Source organism: Tilletiopsis washingtonensis, assembly GCF_003144115.1.
Source record: "Tilletiopsis washingtonensis strain MCA 4186 unplaced genomic scaffold FA09scaffold_6, whole genome shotgun sequence".
Lineage (NCBI taxonomy): Eukaryota > Fungi > Basidiomycota > Exobasidiomycetes > Entylomatales > Tilletiopsis > Tilletiopsis washingtonensis.
The window spans coordinates 504,539-517,695 of record NW_020312003.1 but is presented as its reverse complement, the minus strand read 5'-3'; the positions used below and the strand labels follow the sequence as shown (position 1 = coordinate 517,695).

The 13,157-nt window shown below is 67.2% G+C and overlaps 6 protein-coding genes across 6 annotated transcripts; 4 read left to right on the top strand and 2 right to left on the bottom strand.

The window, feature by feature from the left end:
- Positions 1 to 22: 22 nt before the first annotated feature.
- FA09DRAFT_328826 (NAD(P)-binding protein) lies at positions 23 to 1,730 on the bottom strand. Its single transcript, XM_025741928.1, has 9 exons — positions 1,581 to 1,730; positions 1,349 to 1,531; positions 1,210 to 1,275; positions 911 to 1,157; positions 793 to 853; positions 711 to 737; positions 552 to 657; positions 359 to 495; positions 23 to 296 (listed from the first exon to the last, which is right to left on the bottom strand). Exons 1-9 carry the CDS (start codon positions 1,633 to 1,635, stop codon positions 129 to 131), a joined length of 1,050 nt encoding a protein of 349 aa, XP_025599714.1. The 5' UTR covers positions 1,636 to 1,730; the 3' UTR covers positions 23 to 128.
- Positions 1,731 to 2,104: 374 nt separating this feature from the next.
- FA09DRAFT_337562 (hypothetical protein) lies at positions 2,105 to 3,516 on the top strand (the record flags this gene model as incomplete). Its single annotated transcript, XM_025744008.1, has 4 exons — positions 2,105 to 2,125; positions 2,178 to 2,829; positions 2,885 to 3,430; positions 3,488 to 3,516. The coding sequence occupies 4 exons, from the start codon at positions 2,105 to 2,107 to the stop codon at positions 3,514 to 3,516; spliced, it is 1,248 nt and encodes a 415-aa protein (XP_025599713.1).
- Positions 3,387 to 4,268, top strand: FA09DRAFT_231145 (hypothetical protein). The gene is made up of 3 exons (XM_025739594.1): positions 3,387 to 3,430; positions 3,488 to 3,883; positions 4,008 to 4,268. Exons 2-3 carry the CDS (start codon positions 3,581 to 3,583, stop codon positions 4,164 to 4,166), a joined length of 462 nt encoding a protein of 153 aa, XP_025599712.1. The 5' UTR covers positions 3,387 to 3,430; positions 3,488 to 3,580; the 3' UTR covers positions 4,167 to 4,268.
- A 1,610-nt stretch (positions 4,269 to 5,878) lies between these two features.
- On the top strand, positions 5,879 to 7,850 carry FA09DRAFT_231023 (Pkinase-domain-containing protein). Its single transcript, XM_025739593.1, has 5 exons — positions 5,879 to 6,179; positions 6,238 to 6,321; positions 6,380 to 6,728; positions 6,849 to 7,229; positions 7,294 to 7,850. Exons 1-5 carry the CDS (start codon positions 5,916 to 5,918, stop codon positions 7,425 to 7,427), a joined length of 1,212 nt encoding a protein of 403 aa, XP_025599711.1. The 5' UTR covers positions 5,879 to 5,915; the 3' UTR covers positions 7,428 to 7,850.
- Positions 7,851 to 8,279: 429 nt separating this feature from the next.
- On the bottom strand, positions 8,280 to 10,305 carry FA09DRAFT_328824 (cytochrome P450). Its single transcript, XM_025741927.1, has 5 exons — positions 10,113 to 10,305; positions 9,289 to 9,993; positions 9,048 to 9,220; positions 8,370 to 8,995; positions 8,280 to 8,311 (listed from the first exon to the last, which is right to left on the bottom strand). Exons 1-4 carry the CDS (start codon positions 10,230 to 10,232, stop codon positions 8,545 to 8,547), a joined length of 1,449 nt encoding a protein of 482 aa, XP_025599710.1. The 5' UTR covers positions 10,233 to 10,305; the 3' UTR covers positions 8,280 to 8,311; positions 8,370 to 8,544.
- A 281-nt stretch (positions 10,306 to 10,586) lies between these two features.
- On the top strand, positions 10,587 to 13,157 carry FA09DRAFT_328823 (N2,N2-dimethylguanosine tRNA methyltransferase). Its single transcript, XM_025741926.1, has 4 exons — positions 10,587 to 11,065; positions 11,117 to 12,258; positions 12,450 to 12,667; positions 12,732 to 13,157. The coding sequence occupies exons 1-4, from the start codon at positions 10,717 to 10,719 to the stop codon at positions 13,084 to 13,086; spliced, it is 2,064 nt and encodes a 687-aa protein (XP_025599709.1). The 5' UTR covers positions 10,587 to 10,716; the 3' UTR covers positions 13,087 to 13,157.

Below are 13,157 nucleotides of genomic sequence, written 5' to 3'. Positions count from 1 at the left end.
AGCACGCGCGCGAGAGGCAAAGGGTACAGGCGGCAGCGTAGTATGATTGGCGAATAATGCAGAAAGCGTGTAGATGCAGGCTAGTGGATGGACAGTACAGCGCGGCACGATGCTGGGAGTATGCTCGTCTAGATGCGCGGCTTCTCGAGGCCAAGGCCCTGGCGCACAGTGACGGCCAGGCCCTGGAAGCCGCCGAACTCCTTCAGCAGCTCCTGAGCGCGCGAAGCATCGATGTCGGACGCGTCGACGCGGTCCTTGTCGCCCTCGACGGTGACGACGTTTGCCTCGGGCTTGTTCTGGCGGGATCGGCGTCAGCCATGCGCTTGTGCAAGTGCAGGGGCACAGAGCAGCAACTCACCTTCTTGACCTCGGCAGCAATGTCGTTCCACGTGAAGCGCTCGCTCACCGCCCAGATGCGCTCGCCCTGCTTGATGTCGGGCGAGACGAGTGCCTGGACATGCAGGCGCGCCGTGTCGTCGACGTTGACGAACCACTCTGCAAGGAGCACAGAGTCAGCATGGGCGCGGAAGAGGTGCAAGCGCATCACGCACGAGGGTCAATCTGGTTCATGTCCTGGCCGTCGGCAACAGCCTGCGACCAGCCGCCGGTCGAGGTGCCCGTGGCGCAGGGGATCATGTCGCCGAAGTTCGCATTGGGCTGTGAGGAGAGTGAGCGCCGTGTCGGCTTGGAGTGCAAGCGGCAGCACTCACCAGAATCATGCTGATCGTGAAGTTGGGCTGCACGCAGCGAGTCAGCAGAGAGACAGAGGTGCGTCAACGCGGCCACACTCACCTTCTCGTTCTTGATAAAGTCGTGGGCGGCACGCTCTGCCAGCACCTTGCTCACGTAGTAGCTGCGGACAGAGCACGTCAGCAAGTGTCCAGCTCTGCAGCTGCCGAGTAGAACTCACAGTTGGAAGCCGTCAGTGACCTTGCCGTTCTTGCGCTGCGCCTCGATCGTCTCGATGCTCTTGTCGTTCCACGTCGACGCATCGAGCTTCTGGGCAATGCTCGGGTCCGCCTCGAACTTGGCGCGCGGCACCGGGTTGGGCTGGCCCGAGGCGCCCGACGACGAGCAGATGGCCACGCGCTGCACGGTCGGGCCGTACTTGAGCGCCGACTGCAGCACGCCGACGGTGCCGGCAATCGACGGCGGCACTGAAGCGATGCGTCAGGTGTGAAGATGCGGCGCCGAAGCAGGTGCACTCACCAACCGCGTCGTAGTCCGTCGACTGGATGTCGATGGCCGTGGCGAGGTGGGCGATACCCGCGACGCCTGATGACTGAAGTCAGCGTCGATGCAGAGTCGATGCAAGGACACCGAGCTTCTCGCATTCAGCGGCGCTCACCCTTGACGGCCTCGTCGTACGCGCCCTCGCGCAGCGCGTCGGGGATGACGACGACCTCGAGCTTGTCGGCATACTCGCTGAAGTGCTTGACGAACTTGTCGCCCTTCTCCTGCGTGCGTGCCGGGAGACGCACGCGGAAGCCGTCGTGCAGGAAGGTGCGCACGACGTGCGAGCCGATGAAGCCTGCGCAGGGGTGAGCAGCTGTGTGGCAGGGCGGGCCAAGCTCACGCACCAGTGCCGCCGGTGACGAGCACGAGCGAGCCGGGTGCGATGGGTGCGTTGGACATGATGAGGTGCGAATAGATGGATGTGGTGGTGCTGACGCAGAAGAGGCGCCGTCGTCGAGGAGCGACAAGGAGCCGGCCCTTTGAGGCTGCGCAAGCGTCCGCAGCTTATGGCCGAGTGGAGGCACGTCTGCCCTTAGGCCCGGCCGGGGCAGCGAGATCTCCGTCCCGAATGCCGAGCTGGCGGTGGGCCGCACGTGATGCCGGATCGCCAGCAGCGGCGCAGCGTGGGGCTGTGCTGGGCTGGCTGTTGGTCTCGGCCTGTGGGCACTGCGCCAGTGTATCGCGCGCACGCTGCGAGGGGCGGCGCCGCGTCCATCTGACGCCCGTTGCGGGGCGCAGCTTGGCCTCCCTCCACCAGCACCGCCAGCGCCTCGCTTCCGCTCGTACCTCTCGCCACACCACCCTCCAGCTGCATCGCCGTCGCCTGAACGCTCAGCACCCCTCTCGACGCCCGCACACTCGCGCAGCCATGCCGCTGTTCGGCAAGAAGGTGCGTCGCGTATGCTCCCTCCTCCGCTTTCACCACTGACACCTTCATGCAGACGTCCAAGATCCCGCCTGTCGAGCAAGGCCCGCCCGCAGGCGGCTCCTTCAACGGCGGCTACGGCGGCCCTCAGCAGCCCAGCGGCGGTGCACGTGGCCCGCCAGGCGGCGCTGGCTTCGGTGCTGGCGGCGCAGGCTACGGCGGCGCTGGCTACGGCGCACCTGGCGGGCCTGGCGCACCAGCTGGTCGCTACCCGGCCGGTCCGGGCGGCCCTGGTGGCGCATACGGCGGCGGCCCACCCAACGGCTATGCGCCGCCGCCAGACCGCTTCGCTGGCTCGCGTGCGCCGAACCCCAACCTCGGCGCGGGCTTCGACGCAGCATACGGCAGCGGCGCTCAGCGAGGAGGCGCCTCGTACCGCGGCGGTGGCCAGGCGCCTCGCGATGACGCATCAGAGCTGGAGGCAGAGTACGGCCGCGGCGGAGGCTACGGCAGCGAGCAGGCGCAGGCGCAAGAGTACGAGCCGGCGCGCGATGAGTACCGCGAGCGCACCGCCGAGGAAGAAGAGGAGGAGGAGGTCGAGGCTGTCAAGCAGCAGATGCGCTTCACCAAGCAGGAGAGTCTCAGCTCGACGCGCAATGCGCTGCGCATTGCTCGAGAGGCCGAGGAGACGGCTACCAACACGATGCTGCGGCTCGGCGACCAGAGTGGTGAGCAGGACTGACGGCGTGCGCCCTCGCGCTCTTGCTGACAGCCTCTTCGCAGATCGCATCGCCAACACCGAGCGCCACCTCGACCTCGCCAAGGCGCACTCCTCGCGCGCCGACGACAACGCGCGCGAGATTGTGGCGCTCAACCGTTCCATCTTCCGTCCGAACATGCAGTTCAACAAGCAAGCCAAGCGTGATGCCGAGGAGGCACGCATCATGAATCGGCACATCGAGGAGCGCGAGGAGCGCGAAGCTACGCGTGCCGAGGCACTCAAGGCGCAGACGCGCGTTGACCAGTCGCTCGGTGGGCCTGGCTCGGGTCGCTTTGGCGCAGGTCGCTTTGGCGGAGGCAGCAAGAGCAAGGCGGAGGAAGCGGCGGCCAAGAACAAGCTGGCGCAGCGCAGTCGCTACCAGTTTGAGGCGACGGAGAGCGATGACGAGCTGGAGGATGAGTTGGATGGCAATCTGGACGAGATTGGCCAGCTCGCTGGACGTCTCAATCACCTGGGCCGCGCCATGGGCAACGAGATCGACGAGCAGAACGTGCGCATCAAGCGCCTCGGCGACAAGACTACCGCGCTCGACACGCGCGTCTTCAACAGTGAGTACAGCCTCTTGCCTGGCCTTGACCTCGTGCTGATGTGTCTACTGCGTGCAGGCACCCAGCGGCTGGACCGCATCAAGTAGCTGTCGCCGGGCTCCGCACATAGAGAGACTCTGGACGGTGGCTGCGTAATGACCATCACGACACATGCTCCTGCGTCTGTCGCTTTCGAGGTATATCGGCACGGTGCTCGACCACGGCCTCGCCGTGTCGTGCATGCTGAGCTGCGCGCTCAGTGGCTTCCCGCACACAGCGGTACCCTCCCGATGCGCGTGCCGCCCAGCGACCCCTGAGTGGACACTGCTCCCACGGAGAGCTTTGTCCGAGCAGCGCATGTGTTGGGGCACTTCGTCTCGACCCCGCTTCCATCTGCGGAGGAGAAGCGTTCTGCCGAGTGCGGCATCTAGGGGTGGCCCCGCGGCCGCGTTCTGGTACGGAGAGCGTCAGGAGGTGAGGCGCTGCAGCTGACGTCAGGGAGACGGTGCTCAACATCCCTCCGAGCGTCGACGAGCGTAGCAGGAACCTCTCAGACGAGGTCTTGTTGATCGCTCGACGAGGCTGCAGAGGCAATCAGGTTGCTTCTGCGGAGGAGACGGAGGAGACTGCGAGGCAAGCCCGCTCATCCTGCAAGGACGACTCGCTGCCAGACACCTCGTGTCTGCTGGTCGCAGCGCTGAACACGAGCCTCGAGACCACCCCCGAAATGATGAGCGCCTTCATCGCCAGATTATGAGCCATATGCGGAGGGCGCAGCGTGCCGGGATAAGGCGGGTGCCACGAGCCGAGGGGGTTGACGACGAGGAGCGACGTGCCGAGACGCGCCAGGCGGCGAGGTCACACGCCCCCCTGCTCTCCCTCGCGCCTCGCTTCGTCTTGGCTGCCGCCTGAGCGCTGCCGCGATGCCGCGATAGTCCCCGCAGCGCTGCGCTGCGGTGGCATGCGCAGCGTCGAAGCGAGAGAGACAGACATCAGAGGCTGGAGCTCTGCTGCTGCGGAGCCGGGCTGTGCTGATCTGCCGGCGCCCGCACGCCGCCATCACGACTGCCGCGCAGGAGGCGCGCAGCACGCCAGAGCCGACCCCACACGCCGCCGCCGCGCCGCATCTTGCAGCGCCGCAGCCGCAGCGCATCAGCCGCCAGGCCCGAGAAGCATGCTGCAGCTGGCCTGCCTGACCCTTCATGCTGCCCTCTGTGAGCGGCAGAGCGATGGGCGATGAGTGCCTCACTCCTCTGCATGTTGCGCCTCTCTGGAGCGGCTGCGAGTCATGAGGTGCACGCTGCGCGCTCGGAGCCCTCGCACAGCAGGACGTTCACACGGCCAGCGCGGAAGCAGCAGCACACCCAGCATCAGGTGCCGCCGCGGCGAGACCTCGAGGACGCCGCCGCGCCAGAGGAGAGCGGAAGGATCGCTTCTTTGAGGGACGCTCGAGCGGGGCGAAGCAGCGAAGAGGGCGGCACCGCAGCAGGCCAGACGCCACACCGCAGCAGAGCGCGAGCGCGAGCCGCTCGTGTGGGCCAGCCGTGCCTGCGCTGCGCTGCGAGCGGCGTGCTGCGGTGCCGCCGCGCCGCTGTCGTGTTGGCGGACAGCGTGGCGGCGCGCCTCGCGCTTGCGCTTGCTGGGGCAGGCGCGCGCACACGGGCGGCGTGCCTGCGTGTCTGCCGTTTGCTCTCCAACGGACGCCGCGCGCGCAGGCCCACACGGACAGCCTGGGCCGCCGCCGCGGAGGCTCGGCAGGCGCCCGGCGAGATGCAGCGCAGCAGCAAAGCGTCCATGCACTTGGCCCCGCCTCGCCTGCTGTGCGGCACCGCAGCGGCAGAGAGGTCGCTCGCCGCCGCCGTGCTGCCCGCTCCGCCGGCGCCGAGAGGGGCGACGTGTCTCTCTGTCGCACACGCCGCACGCGCCAGCTCCACTCCTCTCTCCACCCTCCCACACCCACACCGCACCCCTCGCTCTCGCGGCCCACCTCGTCGCCGCAGCACTCGCTTCGCCGCCGCTCTGCGCTGCACGCCTCTCGCTCGTGCTTCTCTCTGCATCACGCACCTCGCCGCAGCAGCCTCGCCGCTCCTGCCCTGATCCTCTGCAGCCCCACACGCCCGCTGCTCGACCTGCTCGCCGCGCCGCAGCTTAGCACACAACCTCTCACAGCCCGCAGCGCTCTACTACTCGTGCTGAATGTCGCGCCCTAACGGCCTCAATCGTGAGTCGCAGCATGCATGCCGCACGTGCGACACAGCGGCATCGAGGCAGGCACGAGGGCCAGGTTCTGGCCATGCGCAGGGCAGCCGGCAGTGCTGCAGCTCGCAGAAGCTGCGAGTCATGCTCTGCGTGCTGGCGGCACTGGCTGTGCCTCCTGGGTGAAGCGCGGCGCAGGCACGATGACCCGGCGAGCTGCGCTACTGCGCCGGCACCCAGCACCGCGTGCCCACCTCTGCCGCTGCCTCTCTGCACGCTCTGAGCCCATGCTGATCCCTCCCTCGCAGCGATGGACGACCCGACGAAGCTGATCCGCGTCTCGGCGTCGGACGGCAAGAGCGGCGACTCGCGCGAGCTGGCCTACACGAACTGCAAGGTCATCGGCAATGGCTCCTTCGGCGTCGTGTTCCAGGCACGGCTTGTCTCGGGCGGCAACGGCAACCTCGTCGAGGGCGCCGGCGCCAGCGCCGGCGCCGGCGAGGCCAGCAAGACGCCAAGGGAAGAGCAGGAGGACGTGGCGATCAAGAAGGTGCTGCAGGACAAGCGCTTCAAGGTGCGTGCGCGTGGGCCTGTGCGTGGCGCAGAGCAGGAGCTGACGCGCCGCACTGCAGAACCGCGAGCTGCAGATCATGCGCATCGTCGCACACCCCAACGTCGTGGACCTGCGCGCCTTCTTCTACTCAAATGGCGACAAGGTGAGCAGCCAGAGGCCCTGCTGTGCCGCGCATGACGCTCACACCTCGGCGCGCGCAGAAGGACGAGGTGTTCCTGAACCTCGTGCTCGAGTTTGTGCCCGAGACGGTGTACCGCGCCTCGCGGCACTACGCCAAGCTGAAGCAGACGATGCCGATGCTGCTCATCAAGCTGTACATGTACCAGCTGCTGCGCAGTCTGGCCTACATCCACAGCATCGGCATCTGCCACCGCGACATCAAGCCGCAGAACCTGCTGCTGAACCCGACGACGGGCGTGCTCAAGCTGTGCGACTTTGGCAGCGCCAAGATCCTCGTCGCCGGCGAGCCCAACGTCTCGTACATCTGCTCGCGCTACTACCGGGCGCCCGAGCTCATCTTCGGCGCCACGAACTACACGACGAACATTGGTGAGTGCCGTGCAGCGAGTGGCGGCAGCGCGTGCGCGTGCGCGTGCGCGTGCGCAGAAGACGCGCGCGTGGCAGAGGCGAGACGCACGCGAGCAAGTGCTGACGCGCGCGCGCACCCAGACATCTGGTCGACGGGCTGCGTGATGGCAGAGCTGATGCAGGGCCAGCCGCTGTTCCCGGGCGAGAGCGGCATTGACCAGCTGGTGGAGATCATCAAGGTGCTGGGCACGCCGACGCGCGAGCAGATCAAGACGATGAACCCCAACTACATGGAGCACAAGTTCCCGCAGATCCGGCCGCACCCCTTCAGCAAGGTGTTCCGGCCACGCACGCCGCCCGAGGCCATCGACCTCATCAGCCGCCTGCTCGAGTACACGCCCAGCGCGCGTCTCACCGCCGTCGAGGCGCTCTGCCACCCCTTCTTCGACGAGCTGCGCACGGGCGAGGGCCGCATGCCCAACGGCCGCGACATGCCTGCGCTCTTCAACTGGACCAAGGAGGGTGAGTAGAGGAGCATGGCCTGCGGCCTGCGATGTCTTGCAGGCGCTAATGTCTCCCCCCGCAGAGCTCTCGGTGCGCCCAGACCTCATCAACCGCCTCGTGCCGCCGCACGCCGAGGCCGAGCTGCTGTCGCGCGGCATCGACGTGCACAACTTCCAGCCGCTCTCGCCCGAGTCGCTGCGCGTCACGCTCGACTAAGGCTCTCGCGCAGCATCAGGAGCGCGCGCAAAGAAAGAGCGAAGAAGGGCGAAGGGACGTTGAGAGCTGGATGTGCGGGCAGTCACTCGAGGCGCCAGCGGCAAAGGACACACGACGTTCCCAGCATCTGTACATAATCCGGTTATTTCCAAGCTACGCTGCGGTGCTCTCTCTCGCATCGCGTCACGACGTTTCTTCTCTCCTCGGCGCCTCGCTTGCTCGCTTCTACGCCCAAGCTGGCGCCTCTCGCTCTCCCTCTCTCTCCTTCGTCGACGGCCGCAGCGCGTGCAATCTGCGGAGGCAGCCCTGCTGCAGCTGCATGCGTTCTCTGCCGCCGACTCCCATCTCGCCATACCACCCCATCTCTCTCTCACCCTATCGCTTGCCGCTGTGCCAGCGTGCAGAGAGGAGTGCGCGCCTCAAGCTCGCTCGTCTGCCGCTCGCTTCCGTTCTCACGCTCGTCTCGTGTGGCCGCACCTCACCATCCACGGCATCCTCTTCACCCCACACACGCGCCTCTCTCTCTCTCCCCCTACACTCCCTCTCTCCACCCACTCCCCTTCCTTCTCGCTTGCGCCTCGCTCGCTGCCATCCGCATGTCTCAGGCCCCGAACCTTCACAAATGCAGCTCCAAGTTCCCGACACGCAGAGCGAGTGGGCGCTCCATTTGAATGATGACTTAGTCGCAGGGGCAAGCAGATGGCACAGGGCAGCATGGCTCTGCCGTCCAGCAGGAGATATGTACATAGTGCGCAGGCAGGCGCACGCTAGCAGGCTGCGGCTGCCTAGCTCGCCGCAGCAGGGCAGGGATGCGGGTTGGATATCTAGCTGCGCTTCGTGAACACGATGGACGTGTGCGGCGGCTTGGGCAGGACGACCATGCTCTGCCAGGCCAAGTGCGTCAGCCAGGCACACGCTCGCCACACACACGCTCGCACTCACCGTGTAGTCCGGGTCCGGGAAGCGCGAGTTCAGGCGCCACTTGTACGTGCGCACGAACGTCGAGATGATCGTGCCGAGCTGCAGGTAGGCAAACTGCTCGCCGATGCAGCGGTGGCTGGAGACACGCAGAGGGCATCAGCAGGCCGCATCGCAGTGCCCGTCTTTTGCTTTGCACTCACCGGCCAGCGCCAAAGGGCAGGTACGGGCTGTTGGCGCCGCTCGAGATGGCGCCCCAGCCGTAGTCGACCGTCTCGCCCTGCTCCTCGGGCTCAATCTCGCCCTTGCCGAGCCAGCGGTTCGGGTCAAACGTCTCGCTGTCGCGCCAGATCTTGGGGTCCACCTGGCTGACGCCGGGCGCCGCCATGACAAAGTGGCCCTTGGGAATGACGTAGGCGGCCGAGTCGCTCTTCTTGCTGTCGGCGCCCGGCGCAGCGAGCGCGGCGGGCACGACAATGTCCGACTTGACCTTGCGCATGATGGAGTGGATCGGCGGGTGCAGCCGCAGCGTCTCGCGCACGACGGCGTCCAGCACGGGCACGGAGGACTTCTGCGTGTCGTAGTCGAGCGGGCGCAGGCCGCCGGCGCCGTCGCCGTACACGCTCTGCTGCTCCTGATACAGCTCCTCGCTGCGAGACCTCAGTCAGCGCCAGATGCGGCAGAGACAGCAGCCGCACTCACATGAACTCGGGCCGGCTCGCCAGACGCAGCATGGCCCAGCTGCCCGTGGCGCTGCTCGTGTGCTGGCCTGCCATGAGCAGGGCAATCATGATGTGCGCGATCTCAATGTCCGACAGCTTGCGGCCGTTCTTGTACGACTGGTCCATCAGCGCAGCGATCATGTCGTGGTCCGCCTGCGTGCGCGCGCATCAGCACTCGCCCTCCGCATTTCGCTCTTCGCCGCGCCCGCACGCCCACTCACCGAGTCGCCGCCCTCCTTGCGCCGCTTCTCGATGATGCCGCGGTAGAAGTCGCTCATGAGCTTCTGCGCGCGGTCGCGGCGGAAGTTGGCGGGCAGCGGCAGGTTGGGGATGACAAAGTTGATGGGCGTGAAGCCGCCGTCGAGGTCGTGGTAGAGGTCTGCGTAGCTCTTGTCGAGGCTCTCGCGCACCTCGCGGCCCTGCAGCGTGCGGCTGGCGGTGAGGATGGTGATCTCGCACATGGCCTTGAAGATGTCGACGGGCGCCTCGCTCTTGCCGTCGCGCCAGAAGGCCGAGAAGCCCTCGTCGCCCTTCATGAAGCCCGTCACCTCGTCGGTGATCTGGCCCACGTAGACGCGGAAGTTTTCCGTCGAGAGGCCGACCTTGACAAACTTCTTCTGCTCCATGAGCACGGCGTTGGGCACGTCGTACACGACGTCCTTGCCGAACACGGGCGTGGTGAGCGACGTGTAGGCCTCCTCGGCGGAGACCTCGTTGAGGCGGCCGTTGAAGATCAGGTTCGAGCCCTTGGCGCCGAGCGCCACGGTGACGTTGCGGCCCAGCAGGCGGAACGTGAAAAGGTCGCCATGCTGTGCGCGGCAGTCGGCGAAGAACTTGTACGGGTCCATGCCGTACGTCACGGCCGAGCCGAGCACGGGCACGTAGCTGAACACCAGCGGCGGCAGGCTCGGGTCGCGCGGCAGCAGCTGGGTGAGGGGGTCAGCGGCTGCGCTGAGGCATGGCAGTCTGCGGTGTGAGTGCACGCAGCAGCGCAGCGAGAGTGCCGGCTGCGCCGCTGCGAGATGCGTGCGGTGCTGCGACTCACCACCTGGGCGGCGACATTGAGCAGCACGGCGGCCAGCGGCAGTGCCACGGCGGCAATGGCGAGCAGCTGCGGCGTCGAGACGCCGAGCTGCGCGGCGAGGGCGGCGATGCGCTCGCTCATGGTGAGTGGTGGTGGTGGTGCGGAGGAGTGCGTGGCTCAGGGCGGTGCGTCGACTCGACTGCGCCACGCCGTGAGTCCAGGAGGCATGTGTTGGCTCCGGCGCCGCCGCCGCCGCACGCGAAGTTTCGGATCTGGCTCCTCGCGTCGCGCGACGTGCAGCTTGCAGCGCAGGCACGCCGCCTGCGCCGCGGGTGGCCTGACCAGCCGCCGGCGCAGCGAACCCTGAGCCGGCTTGCCGTGCGGGAGAGGAGCGCGCGCGCAGCGAGAGGAGCAAGCCTCGGCCGAGCAGGCGCGCGGCGCGAAGGAAGGCAGCGCGCTTCGCAAAATCCGCCGCTCTCTGCTGGCCAACGCTGCCCTCTGCTTTCCTTCGCTCTTAGCCACATCTCGCCTCGCGCTCCACTTCTCATCGTCTCCGCCTCGTCTCGTCACCGTCGTTTGTAGCTGTACTGGTCCTGCCTCTTCTCTCGCCTTCCTCTTCTGTTGCATGCCACTCGGCCGCACGCCGCTCCCGTCCCTGTGCCGTCGCTCTCCACTTGCCCGCTGCTTCCACTCGTCGCGCCGCACCATGGCGCCGCCCGCCACGCCGCTGCCGCAGCACGTGGCCACCGCCCTCGGCCTCAAGCCCGGCGAGGCGGCCTTCCGCGAGGGCAGCGCCACGATTGCCGTGCCGAGCAAGGAGGCCGCCTTCCTCAACCCCGTGCAGCAGTTCAACCGCGACCTCTCCACGCTCGCCATCCGCACCTGGGCGCAGGTGCGCGACGACGCGCGCCGCCAGCGCTTCGAGGCACGCCACAGCGAGGCAGGCGCCGGCGCGCGCAAGAAGCGCCGCAAGAGTGAGCAGCGCGTGGACGATTCTGGTGTGCCTCGCTGACCTGTGCTCCCAGACGTAGCGCCGAAGACCGAGACCAGCGCAGACAAGGCGAGCGCAGCGACAGATGCCAACGGCAATGCGGCAATGGCAGACGGCGCCAGCACCTCGGCAGCGCAAGCTAGCACCTCTGCGAGCGAGCTAACCTCATCATCGACAGCATCCGAGCCGCAGGCTGCACCCGCTGCAGAGCCGGCGCCGGAAGCTGAAGCCGCGAAGCCGGTGTACCAGTCGCAGCGCTTCACCATCTTCGAGGCTCTCTCGGCGACCGGCCTGCGCTCCATCCGCTACGCACGCGAGATTCCGCTGCTCAAGTGGGTGCTTGCCAACGATCTCTCGCCCTCGGCAGCTGCAGCGATGCGCCGCAACGTCGCGCTCAACTTTCCGGCCGGCCGGCCAATCAAGGAGTGGCAGCCTGGAGAGGCCGCAGACGCAGCCGTAGCGCCGCTCGCCGACGAGAAGCCTGCCGATCAGGAGGCATCGACCGGATCTGAGCCCTCGACCTCGACCACTGCCGACGCCGCGGCACCAAGCGCCGATGCTTCGGCTGCCACCGACGGCGAGCCTCAGATCCACAAGCACTGCCGCGTCCGCGTCAACGAAGGCGACGCCACCGACGTGCTGTACACGCACCGTGCCGTGTCCAAGCGCTTCGACGTCATCGACCTCGATCCGTACGGCTCGGCCGTGCCCTTCCTCGACGGCGCCGTGCAGGCCGTGGCCGACGGCGGCCTGCTGTGCGTGACGTGCACCGACCTCGCCGTGCTCGCCGGCTCGGGCCACCCGGAGAAGGCCTTCTCGAGCTACGGCGGCACCGTGGCGCGCGTCGACTACTGCCACGAGGTGGCGCTGCGTCTCGTGCTGCACTCCATCGCCTCGGCAGCTGCGCGCTACGGCCGCACCATCACGCCGCTGCTGAGTCTCAGCATCGACTTCTACGTGCGCGTGTTCGTGCGCGTCGAAAGCAAGCCAATCGAGGTGAAGCGCCTCGCCTGCTCGACGGGCACCGTGTCGACGTGCAACCGCTGCGGCAACTTCGAGGCCGCGCCGCTGGGCCGCGAGCGCCCCGAGGAGCGCGGCGGCCAGAAGTTCCAGCCCGGCTACGCCGCCTCCGTCGGCAGCATGTGCCAGGAGTGCGGCGGGCAGGCCCGCTTTGTGGTGAGTGTCTGTGCTCAGGGCTGCGACGAGCAGGAAGGAGTCCGTGATGAGCAACACATCAGGAATCTCGTTAGACTTACCCAAATCATGGGGAAACACATGAACCGCTACTCTGAGGCTTCCTTCTCTCTCTCTCGCTCGCGCACCATCGCCGCACAGAGCCAGCGCTGACAATTCGTCTCGGCACACAGGTCGCAGGCCCGATGTGGCTCGGTCCTCTGCACGACAAGGACTTCTGCCGTGCCATGCTCGCCACGCTCGAGCAGGCGCCGGAGCGCTTCCAGACGGCACAGCGCATCCGCGGCATGGTCGGCATGGCCGCCGAGGAGCTGCAGGAGCCCTTCTACTTTGTGCCGTCGCGCGTCGCGGGCCTCTTCCACTGCGAGAACCCGACGCTCATCGACGTCGTGTGAGTAGCTGCAGCAGAGAAGTCTCCTTCATCACGGCGCTGACGCTGCTTCTCGTCCATGCAGTTCTGCGCTCCTCCACGCCGGCCACGAAGTCTCGCGCTCGCACTGCCAGCCCGGCAGTCTCAAGACGACGGCCTCTCGCGCGCAGATCTTCGATCTCTTCCGGCGCTGGATCGAGCTGCACCCCGTCGCCGAGAAGAACATCAAGCCTGCGTCGCCGGCGCGCAGTCTCATCGACCGCAAGCCGACGCACGAGTTCAGCTTCGACGAGGAGCACCCGCGCGTCAAGGACGTGCTGGCCGCCGAGCGCAAGGGCACAAAGTACCAGGTCAACCCGCTGCCGCACTGGGGCCCGGGTACGGCTGCTGCCCGAGGAGGCGCAGCAGCGACGGGCGAGAAGCGCAAGCTCGAGGCCTGATCCGTCTCCCTGACCCGACTCCTGAGATTCTCTACACATCATACCCCACCCCTGAATCCATCGCATCCCTC